The sequence below is a fragment of the Drosophila bipectinata genome, chromosome XR (genome assembly GCF_030179905.1).
Source record: "Drosophila bipectinata strain 14024-0381.07 chromosome XR, DbipHiC1v2, whole genome shotgun sequence".
NCBI lineage: Eukaryota > Metazoa > Arthropoda > Insecta > Diptera > Drosophilidae > Drosophila > Drosophila bipectinata.
The window spans coordinates 22,752,141-22,764,300 of record NC_091735.1 but is presented as its reverse complement, the minus strand read 5'-3'; the positions used below and the strand labels follow the sequence as shown (position 1 = coordinate 22,764,300).

Here is a 12,160-nt window from a genome sequence, read left to right as displayed (position 1 = left end):
CGTTTGTTATGTTTTTTGGGGAGAACTTTAAAAATAGGGGGTTGGGTGTTTTTTTTTTAGTTTTTATGATTTTTAGAAAATCTTTTTTTAGTTTAAAATTTTTGTGAAACCCCCCTTTACTTTAATCAACCAAATATACCACTTTAAATATTTAAAATCTTAATCTTAAAACTAGTTAAATAGTCATTTTAAAAATAAAATTATCTAAAAAAGCACTAAACTTTAAAGTTAAAAACTTTCAAAAGAAAAAACTCCCCTTTTTGTTTGTATTTGTGGGAAAAACCCTCCCCACCATTGCTTATTACAGAGCTCTGATTTTTATCCCTCATTGCCTGGGTCAAGTCACGCCTTGGAATACCGTTATATTCACTTTTCTACTTTCCTCCTTACCTTTTTCCCCACCATCATGCCCCCCGGGCCTGTAGGGATAACATTTCACTTTGCCAACGCTGCGTATGCGTAATGTTTACTTTGGTTCTGGTATTTTTTTTTCAGTTTTTCCAAAAGCCTCCTGACACTTTATATACTGTTCGCCCCTCCACCACCCACCCATCCACCCATCAAACTAGTAACAAAAAAAAAAAAACTTTCTCCATGTCGCGTGTGGCTCACATGGCGTATACGCAACGTTGGCCGCTTTGCCGCTTTTCCTGCTTTTCCGGCTGCCCCTGACAGGTGAAATCCACTCAAAAGCAGCATTTAATATGATTTGAAACTGTGATCTGCTTGTGGCATTTATTTAATAGGAATGGAAGCTGTTCAGAGGCGCGTTAAGCGTGTATTTTGGGAAACCATTCTTTGGGGATAGTTACGGCTTAACCCACAACCAGTCCTCTACACTTTTCTTTATTTTGTAAAATTGTAAAAATATCATATTTTAAACTCTGATAATGGCATAATTAAGAAAACTTTTTAGAACAATGATTATGAAATTATTAAAGTATTTCAAACTTTTTTTTTTTTTTTGAATAAAAATAGTAGAAAATATGCTGGAAAATATTTAGTGGTAATTATCGGAAGCTATCTGGTGGTTTTTGTGAATAATTTTACAAATAAAGTTTGTAATTTGTTGGGAAAATGATGCAAGCCCCGTTGTGGGGTTAAGAGTTATGTGTGTGTGGGCGGCATCGATGACGCAGGATGCGGATAGTAACGGCAATAGCAACAGGCAGGAAGCAAACAATTCAAGTTAACGGAACCAGGAACCAGAGACAGAGTAAAGAAGCAAAAAATAGATATATATGTACATATATATATAAAAAGAAAACAAAGAAAGGCGGAAAATCGTAACGTCACCAGACACGCAGCACAAAGACAAGAAGGAGTATGGTGGGCGGGTCACATCATCAACAAGCTGAAGGTGTATTTACAGGCCAAGCCCTCCTCCTCTCACTACCATCCCATCATCCTGTCATCCCGCTCGCCCTCCCACTAACAACCGGCCACTGCAATGGCAACTGAAGAGCAGAGCAAACGAATAGAGGGGTGGAGGGGGGAGGGGGGCAGGAAAAGCGGTTTATGCGTGGGTCGTTTCGCATGCATTGATTGACAGCTCTGCTGACGATCCATCTCCGTCCCAGTCTCTCACTACTCGCGGCTTTGTCTCGTTCTCCCCCTTTTCACCTTTTGTTGTTGGCTGGTGCTGCAGAGAGAACAATAGTGGGGACTTTATGGAGGAGGAGGTTCTTGCATTATTTTGGGGGGTGTTTTATTAAATAAATGTTGTTAAAAGAAATCTAGTGGTTTTTAAGACTATTATTAGAATTTTAAAGTTCTCTATAAATTTTGGGTTTGCTTTAAATAAGGCATGGATTTTTAAAAAGAGAAATTGACTGTTTTTTATGAAAAGTATTAGTTATGCCTTTGCGACTGTTAAAGAAGAAGGTTTAAGCTGTATAAACAAAATTTTAAATAAATGTTACTCATCACTTTTTAAGATTTTATCAGATTATTCTATGATATTGATTAAACTGTTCAACTGTTCACAGTATTATTATAGTATAGTATACTTGATTTGATTACTTGATGGTAAATTTGATTATTTTATTTATTTTTAAAAATTTTTTAAACAAAAAATTTATGATAATAGAATATTTATTATAAGTTTTCAGGTATTTTAAGTCAAGATACACCTTATGTTTTTTAAAAATAAAGGCTTTAAATGATTTTTTTTGTTCTTATAATAGTAATTGATATTTAATTATATTTTATAATCAAAATAGTAGTTTTTTTAATCTCTCTTTTCTTTTTTTTTGTCATAAATAAAGAATTTTTATTTCTAAGACTATACTTCAAATGAGGAGTAAACCTTTAAATTTAGGATTTCTTTACAAAAAAAGTTATTATATTTATTTCTTTTTTTATTATACATATTTTATTAATTTGTTTAAATGATTCATTTTTTCTAGTGCCCTCTTATCAATGTCTTACTCCCGCGTAGATAAATCTGGCATCTTCTAGTTCAACTAAATCACAGAATAAACCCACCGGGCCCCACCTCCCCTAAACCTCCTTTAAGTTTAGGTAAACACGCCTCTCAGCCTACACCCACACACAGCGGCACACACACTGAAACATGTACACAGTGGAAAAATTGAGTTGACGCCTGGAAAGCAAACTTAAGCTGTCATCTCCACATGCCAGCTATGGAAAAGTCGCGAAGTGGGGGGGGGGTAGCAGGGACAGGATACTGTGTGTTCTTCTCCAAGGGGTCGGTCGGTCGGTCGTCCGGGTGTCATGTTTACTCGACGTTGCCACGCGACAACTTGTTGCACGTCCTGGCACCCAAAAAGATGGCAAAGAAGGAAGCTCGAAGGAAGTCGCTGGCAGGAAAGGAATTACAAAAATGGCAGAACCCGAAGAAAAGCCAAAAGAAAATCCGGCAAAATGTACTTAGCAGGCTAAGCTTTACTCTGAAAAGTAAATTAAGAAGCAACGCACTTCTCAACCAAAAAAAGGAAAACTAATTAAATAATAAAATTAATAAAAATAATTTTAAAAAAAATATATATATATTAAACCTTAAACCATTTTTATAATTTATTTCTAAGTGGCATAGTATCTCTTTGGGAAAAAAAGGCAATCAAAACATCGCACCGCCCCTCCAATATCTTAATGATTTTAATTAACAAAGTTTACCCCAATTCGGACTCACATCCTCACGAACTTGACCAGCTTGCGGCTGGTCTTCCGCAGCAGGACCTTACCAAGGGGCTGGCCGAAGCCCTCGAACTGCTGGTAGACGTGCAGGCCCCGCACCACCGTGGCATGCACCACCCCCCTTAGCCGCCGGCCGGCATAGGGTGTGGCCTTGGTGGCCGTGAAAAGGAGCTCTGGACCGACGGTGAACTCCTCCTCGGGACACCAAACACAAAAGTCGGCGTCGAAGCCCTCAGCGATGCGGCCCTTGAAGTTGGACACACCGCAGAGTAGGGCCGGCTCCAGGCACATTAATCGGTGGATGTCCGAAAGGGATATAGATTCTTTACCTGGAATATGGAAATATATTAAGAATTTTAATCGAAATGGCTATTGGTTGTAGTACTAGAAGCATATTTGGTGGGTCAACATGGCGTATACGTAATATTTTCATGGTTGGGATTGAAGCGATTATAGAAAATATAGAAATGAAAATATAGAAAATAAATACCTGGCATATAGAAATATATAAAGAATTTTGTAGTACTAGTAGTACTAGGATTATTCTTGATAAGTCAACATGGCGTATACGTAATATTTCCATGGTTTCTTGAGATCATGAAGGGATTAGGCTTTGGGATTAACTTTTTTGGGATTTGTAGGCTTCTTTAAAATTTTTAATGTTAATGTTATTTTAACTTTTAATCAGCAAGCTACTTAAAAGTTCTTCTTACAAGCAACAGGGCGTATACTTGATCTGAATGATAAAGGGGCGTATACTTAATATTTTTGGATTTTTAGAACTTTAAGAGTTAAGGGGCTGACTTCTAGGTTTAAGGTTTAACTTTCCTAAGAGTTTGGCTTAATATCTTGAAGATTCTTAATTTTTTTCTATTTTAAATAAAAAATCTTCCTAAAAGTTCTCTTCAACAGGGCGTATACTTAATGTTTGTGTTTAAATATACCTTACTCATGAAAATGTTTGTTTGGAAAATGCTTATAAAATTTTAACCTTATCCTTTCAGCTAGCCCTAACCCCTTAAACCTTTTAAAAGCATTAAAATAAAACCTAAACCAAAAACCCACATGTCGTATGAGTAATATCACGTATACGCCGCCTACCTTCACCACTCCTCTGATGACTCGCCGTCCATACCACCGGCAAGCTGAGCTGCAACGTATTAATGCCCGGCCAGGCCTTTAAGAAGTTGCCACGCCCCCGGCCGCCGGTGAGGCACCGAACGCCCGGCGTGGCCGGTGAGTGATCACTGGCAATTATCCGAATACCGCCATTGGGCTTCAATTCTGGCCACAGTAGGTCCTGATTGGAACGTTCACGAATCGGCGGCCATGTCTTGAATTCGGTGCCGCATTCTGGAATATCTTCGGCGCCCAAGGCCAAATAATGGGGACAAGTTTCGACGGTAAGATGGCCCCCATTTCGATGACATTCCGCCACCAGGGGGAGGCACTGGCCGCTGCTCAAGTTCAGGATGTGAATGCGACGCCGCGGGTGCCGTTGGCTCAGTCGGCACAGCATCTGCACGGCCGAGACCTCCATGTGGGGCGGGCGAGTGGCCAGAAATGTCTTGTACTCCCGAGGTGCCATCGACTCCGATTCGCTTAAACTTCCCGGTGTTTCGGCATGTACCTGAAAGTGAAAGCAATTTAGTGGGAAATCAGTAAGGACAAGGTAACACAACTCACTGCTATAACTGCCTCCTCTTCGTCCTTTAGCAGGTCCAGCACATCCTCAAGCTGTTTCTCGTTCACGGCAGGAAACTCTCCGGATACGGGCTCTGGTGAGCCGGCCAGTGTACACTGCAATCCCATGACACCGGCACCGAGGAGGGGTATCAACTGATCACCATTTCCGGGCACTACACCGCCCCAGAAGCCCACATCCACATAGATCTTGCCACGTGCCGTGGCGGTTTTGGCTTTCAAGCCTGCGACATTGACGGTCGGCGGTGTGGCATTCGTGGGTCGGTCTATAATCGTGGTGAACCCACCGGCAGCAGCAGCTTTGGTGGCTGCCACAAAACCCTCCCAATCCTTACGACCCGGTTCGTTGATGTGAACATTTGGATCGATGAGTCCTGGCATTAGCAGCAGGTCACCGAAATCATAAACAGCCTCGGATTCGGTATTGTACAGATAGGTGTTGACCTCTTGGGGGGTACGAAGGACTATAAAAATATAGGGGGTTTCACAGGAAATGAGGGTTTATTAAAATTTTAAGATTATTGAAGCTTTAAAAGCCAATAAAGTTGATATTAAGAAGTTAAAAAGGATTTTTTTGTACAGTACGGACACACAGACCCTGTGATAAAATAGGACAATGGGCACACTAAAACTTAGATAAATGGGCACACTGACAGACTATAAGCACATGAAATTCAGGGATGTAGGGAGAGATAGGCACTTCGATGGAGAGAAAAAGAAAGAAACAACCACACTAACGTAAAACTGACACATTGGCAGGCTTAAAAAACATATTTTCTTTAAAAGAATCATCATAAAAGGATATATAATACTTAGTAATATCATTTATATGATCTATTCTCTACTTTAAACTCAAAAACAAAGTTTTGAATAAAAGCCTTAAATAAATATAACAAATAATAAAAAATTTAATACTTACCCCTTCGTATAATACCCTCAGTATCCACTATAATACCACCATGAATGAGTCCATTTTGTTCGCCATCGCCCAGAAAAATGCGACGGCTAAGAAACAACAGATCCATTCTAAAAGCGGCAACCAACTGTATGAGTTTTTCCAACGGGAAACTCATACGCTTTTCCGAATTTTCTCACTCGCGGGTTTTCTCTATTTTTTCCACTTTCTATTTTCGGCGATCGAGAGACCCGGCAAGTCACTTTCTACATTTTGTTATTCGAAAATAAAATAATACCCTTTATGAGGGGTATGGTAAATATTTAAAATCTTAAAAACTAATAAGAGAATATGTCTTAAGAAGTGGCTTTAATATTTAAAAAATAATTATAAATCAACATTTTATATATTTAAACTTAAAATTTCACTTTTGAATAAAAATACCCTCCCTTCTGTAGGGTATTTCGAACATAACATAATATTTTTCATGGTTCTCTCTGAGTAATTGAATTTTCGATAGAACTTTGGGCACTTTTATTTTTATTTTTTTAGTGTTCACCTCTCACTTCTCTTAAATCCTTTCCAAAAAAAAAAAACCCAGAAAGAATAAAATAGAGAATAAGAGAAGAAAAACAAAAAAGCGGAAAAACTTTGTTGACCCGCACCGAGGAAAAGGCCAAAATCTGCTTAATGAAAATCTCTCAGTCGACCTGCAACCTCTGCCCCCCTCCTCATGTGTGTGAGGGCGGGCGTGGTGTGAGGCAAAACTTTATTAAAGTGCTCAGTAACTTTTTTTTGCCAGTTTTCCTATTTTCCTTTTTATTTCTTTCTTTTTTTTGGTATTTTTTGGACGCTTGTTCGTCGTTTGGAGATTTATTATTGTGTTTGTTTAATTTGTGAAAAATATTTTAATTGGTGGCGCCACCCATTGGGAGCTTAGCGTACTACTGGTTGCAATAATTCCACTACCCCCCTCACACACTCACAAACACACACATACAGTCGCACAAAATGAAAGACAAAAGGCGCAAACGAAAGCGAAAACCGAAAAACGAAATCCAAACCGAAAACGAAACGAAAACGAAACTGAAACCGAAACCAATAACGAGTCACAAATACATACAAACATTCTGAAAATGTGTGTTGGTATGTGTGTCGGCGGCGGGTGTGTGCGTGTGCTTTCAAGGAAGGGAGAGGGTATTCGAGAGCGAGCGGAAAAACGAATGCAGCCGGACCAGAGACGAATGCCGAAATAAAGTTTCAATTGTTGTTGTAGCTGTTGCTTTCTCTACACAGAGAGAAATTTCGCAGAGGATTATACAAGATTTGAGAGAAATTATTAAAAAAAAAAATTATTTTGAAGATTACTATTCCTGAAGGCTATACAATATAGGCTATAAAAGCACATGGCTTAGAGTCTTCTTAAAAAAAAAATAATTTTCACTAAAAAGCTTTAAAATACATATATCCCTAAAAAATGTATACATTTGTCATCTCAATAAACATTTCATTCATTTTCATTCTTTAAAGGAAAAAGTGAAGAATCTGTAGAGAAAAATTAGTATCTTAACATCACATGAAAGAAAAAATGTAAAAATATGCCAAAATACCAAAATATACCAAATTATGGTATTAGGATTATGTATAATATCTAAACTTATAGGCTATCCAATGGTGTTGAATTTAATGAATAAATTTATTGAAATGATTTTAAATATTTGGTTTAGAATTTAAGGTATAGTTTAAGAAATAAGAATAGTATTAAGGATAATAGTTTTAATAGTATTAATCATAGTAAAATAGTATCAATATTCTTGGATGATATTTTTTAGTAAAGCACTCTATTTTGTTAATAAAATTGCTGAAAAATGTTTACCTAACACTTTATTCTATGATTTTTTTTATAAATACTAAATATTAGTTACCTAAATTGAACTTCCAAAATTATTTCAAGCAGTTTAATACAAAACTTATGTTCGAAAACTCAAAAATGGGTCAATATATGAAGTATTCTTTCAAAAACAATTGATTTGGAAAGATAATATAGCTCTAACTCTATACTCTATTGCTTTTAAAAAAGAGCTTTTTTTATTTTTAGGCCTTTACCCCAATATATTTATATTTTTTTTACCATAAAAGCTGTCTAATTTATACCTCAAAGATTGTAAATATTCTTTCTATTAAAATCTATCTCTCTTATAATTTTTTTTTTTAGATACATTTTTTTTAGGTTCTTATATAATTTTTTTCGAGTGTATTCTTTTGGTCTGTTGCTGCTGGCAGATACACACGCACACACTTAACACACACACCACCAAAGCGTTGATGAGGCTGCACCCACCCTCCCTCCACCTACCTACCCGACGCCCCTGGTAAAAGCAACACCACCACCGGACTATGCCGGGCCGTTGGAGTTGGTCGCCGAATGTCCTTAAAACCGAATTCGGGTCTATCCTTCGGCTCTTGTGCTGCTGCCTCTGTTGCTGGTGTTGCTCCTTCTGCTCCTGTTGCTCCTGTTGATGTTGCTGGTTCTGGGTGTTGCTGTTGCTTTTTAATGCCTCGGCTCGAGATTTCACATCGTACTATATATCGGTTTCATTCTCGTATTCATCGTCGTCGCTGCTGGTCGCATCCTCGGACCGAGCACGAGACGAGTCCTTAGAGCGATTGAGTTTGCCAGGATTCACTGCTCTGGGCAGCATCGCGCCAACAAGTTGAACTCTCGGCTCTCGAGCGGAACATTTCAAATCAACAACAAAAACAACAACAACAAAAAAAAAAAAAAACTAATCTAACAGTTAGCTTTTAATTCCACGAACTTAAAAAATTATTTAATTAATTTAAAAAAAATATATATATGAAAGTTTAAAGTTTTGTTAAAAGTGTTAATCCCATTTGAGAATCTGGTTTGTTTTCCTTAAAAAAAATATACAAAATATTTGTGTTTGCTTAAATTTTTTTTACCATTTTTTTTAAGCCATAAAAGGTGAACATAAAAAAGGGAAAAGACTCCTTTTTTTTTTATTAATATTTGTTTTGGTGTCAAAAGATATAAAAATAAAAAAATAATAAAATTGTGTTAAAAGACGATGTAATACGATGGTATTTTTGAAATGCAATTTGTCGGATCATAAATTAAACGGCCAGAAGTGACAAGAAGAACATTGCGCGAAACAAATCATAATTCTTTTTTTTATTCTATTTTATATTTATATATTATAGACCATAGACTTTGAATTTTTTTATGACCGGTCAGAAGCGTGTCGGAATTTAATTGTTTTCGTAGCAGCCGTGGGATTTATATATTCTTTTCAATTGAGGCGGGCATTGTTTTGCGGAATGAGTAAAGGGGAGCAAGGGGGGGTCGCCACAAAAAAGGATCTGTTGTCTGTTGTCAATTGAAAGGAGAATATAAGTCGACTGCTGTGATTGGATCCTGATGGATGCCATTGTGGGGAGTTGTGGTCGTTCTAGGGGGCTGGCGGGCTTTTGCCCAGATAGGGTCACTGATAATTGAGTTGGTGGAGAGGGGTATCCTTTGATACACCCACTGGGCCTCCAGGTTCCATTGTTTTATCGACAAATACAAATAATTTCACATTTTTATAAGAGAATTTTTCATACGCCTCTGGTGCATCGTAATCCCTTTGATTCATATTCATATCGGTGGTAATATTGGATTTATCATCGAGTTCAATAGCCATCGTTTTTTCCGAATATATTCCGAAAAACTGAAAAAAAACGAGATTAACGCACCGATGTCGATGTCGAATGATTTCCGAGTCCCTCAGGTGAAATAATTGCTTCTGCGAATTGCAATCAAAGTGCCAAACTGAATTTAAATTGAAATTAAAGTTGAAAACTACAAAGTTTTCAACAATTTCCTCACTCCTTACCCTAAAAAACTATGCAATACTTTTTTTTGTAGCAACTTTGAGGGTTAAACTATGCACTGCATTTATTTCAACAACATTGTGTCCCCAAAAAGTATGCTAAGAATTTTTTTCATTAAATTTTAGGCGAAAAGTAGGCAATGCATTTATTTCAACAACATTAGACTCCAAAAAGTATGCTAAGAATTTTGTATAATTTTTATACAATTATATAATATAATTTTAAATACCAAAAATTACGGTAAATATTTGTTAAGAATTTTTCTCAACAAAAAAATCGTTTGAAAGTGGGCAATGAAATTATTTCACCAACAATGCTACCTTCAAAAGTATGCTATACATTTCAAAACTCCAAAAAGTATGCAAGGATTTTTTTTAAATTTATTTTCACCAACATTAAAGCTAAAAAGCTATTTCACCAACATTTTAACTTTTTTTAAGGAAAACTAACATAGAAATTCTCAAATTTTTGGGCTTAATTTTTTTTTGTCAAATTTTTTTCGGTGCTCAGCTAAGAAAAGCAAAAAAAATAAATAAATAAAAGGTAAAACTCAGCAAAAAAGTAATAAAATAAAAGCGGACACGTCCACAAGAGGGCAATACAACCCACCAACAATAACAACCACAACAAGAAAACAGACTCGGGAGAGACGTGCAGTAAAGTGAAGTGTAGAGAAAAGAAGAGACGAGAAGGAAGCCAAAGTGTCAAGTAAGCAAACATTTAATTTTGATTTATTATTAATTTCCACACGTACACACACACACGCCGCACACACACACACGCCGCACACACACACACGCACGACACCCACACTCACAAAAAGCAACAGATATAGTAGCTTCCCTTGAAGCTTCCCATTGTCCACTCCCGTAAATCCCCACGATCCATATACTACCTCACAGCCACCGTCACACTTGATGGCTTAATGCTGGTTATTATTTTTACCGTTTGCTGGTGCTGAGCTGTTACCACCTGCAGCTATACAATAAATAATGCAAAAAGCCACTCGCCGCGAAAACATGAAAATGAAAATGAGTAAAATAATCAACCAACCAACAAAAAAAAAGGAAAAACAAAAAAGGTCCAAAAAGAAAAAGGCCAGAAAAGCGAGCAAGCAAATTATTGTAATTACTATTTTCCATTAGCAGCAAATTTTCGGCATTTTTCTTCAAGGAAAAAGGCAAGGCAGGAAAGTCAAGAAGACAACACAAAAATTGTATAAGATATAAGGTACCTATAAAAAATAAAATGTTTGATGGACAAAAAAAGAAAATTACCAAAATGCCGAAATGAAAATGAAAGTGACGGAAAAGTTGTGAAAATACGTGCGTTTATTTGCGTAAAAACTTGCAGTGTTTTTCCTTCAGGCTTCAACCTTACTCACTCTTACTCTCACTCTCTGTCTCTCTCTCTTCATTTTTCCGCTTTTCCAACTCATAAAAGGCGGCATTGAGGATTTAGTTGCCAAAGATAAAGGCCAAGCGGGAAGGGGAGGGGTGAACCGTCGCGTCCTTCCACCATTGCGACCATCCTTGTGTGCGGCTTAAATTTGGTTCCTAGAAAAAGTTTTAATCCAGCTTTCCCAGCTTTCCCCCCTAACCATCGCTTTTTATCGCGTGCCGGCCCTCCTGTTCTCTTCAAAAAAATTTCTTTTTGTCTCAAAATCTAACATTTTTGGGGTCGTTTGATATTCGTATCGGAAATGCCAATACCGAGACATTTATCAGAAGTATACTAAGGTACTTTTAGCTTCAGTGTTTCTAAACATAGGTGATTTTTAAGAATTGGCGTTTTGAAAACTTACATTTGTATGCCAAAAAGTAGAATATGAAAATGCCAATACCGCCACATTTATCAGAAATATATAAAAATTATCTATTAAGCTTCAGTGTTTACTGAAAAAGGTGATTTTCTCCAATTTCTATTCCCAAAAGTAGACGTTACAGAAAAAAAGTGATTTTACGGAACTGGCGATTTGAAAACTCCAATTTCTATGCCAGAAAGTAGACTATGTCATTTTTTTTTTCATTTAAACTATTAACTATCCACTATGTTAGCCTGAAACCAGTTGAAGATAATACTTTCCCATTTGATTCTGAGGACTTCAAAGCATAAAATAAAACTAAACTTAAGAACAGAATTTTTAAAATTTTTAGAGTTTTTAAATGGGTTTCTCCAAAACTCAGTTTCTACAAAATATCTTAAGGTTTCTTATAACCTTCTTCTATTATATATAACCTTATATTGTTCTATTATAAAATTTGTAATGATTTTTTGTAAGAAGTTTTTAATTTTAAACATTATTTCCATTACTTATACTTCTACTATACACTTTCTCCCCAAGAGCGAAAAAAAGTGTGTTTCAAAGTTGAGGATTTTTATTTTGATTTCTTTTGTTGATTCAACAGAGAGTCAGAGGATTTTTTTGTTTCATTTCTTGGGTTGCTTGGAATTGTTGCCTTGTTTTATGTTTATTTTTATATGACCGTTTTGTGCCTTTTGTGCGGA

General features: G+C 36.6%; 2 protein-coding genes across 2 annotated transcripts in view; one reads left to right on the top strand and one right to left on the bottom strand.

The window, feature by feature from the left end:
* Window positions 1-3,033: 3,033 nt before the first annotated feature.
* LOC108119446 (allantoinase) lies at window positions 3,034-5,892 on the bottom strand. Its single transcript, XM_017232634.3, has 4 exons — window positions 5,783-5,892; window positions 4,846-5,327; window positions 4,261-4,789; window positions 3,034-3,488 (listed from the first exon to the last, which is right to left on the bottom strand). The coding sequence occupies exons 1-4, from the start codon at window positions 5,886-5,888 to the stop codon at window positions 3,151-3,153; spliced, it is 1,455 nt and encodes a 484-aa protein (XP_017088123.2). The 5' UTR covers window positions 5,889-5,892; the 3' UTR covers window positions 3,034-3,150.
* A 4,037-nt stretch (window positions 5,893-9,929) lies between these two features.
* The window catches only part of kairos, a 38,283-nt gene continuing 36,052 nt past the window's right edge, over window positions 9,930-12,160 (top strand). The window contains exon 1 of the mRNA XM_043213079.2: window positions 9,930-10,360. The gene's annotated coding sequence lies outside the window, so the exon portion shown is untranslated. The remainder of the gene's footprint in view (window positions 10,361-12,160) is intronic.

Bases quoted from the DNA above. Each gene is read 5' to 3' on its own strand.
- LOC108119446 (XM_017232634.3), bottom strand. From the start codon at position 5,888: ATGGATCTGTTGTTTCTTAGCCGTCGCATTTTTCTGGGCGATGGCGAA. The intron at 5,328-5,782 runs GTAAGTATTAAA...ATATTTTTATAG, and splicing joins TGAGGGTATTATACGAAGGG to TCCTTCGTACCCCCCAAGAG. The intron at 4,790-4,845 runs GTGAGTTGTGTT...TTTCACTTTCAG, and splicing joins AAGAGGAGGCAGTTATAGCA to GTACATGCCGAAACACCGGG.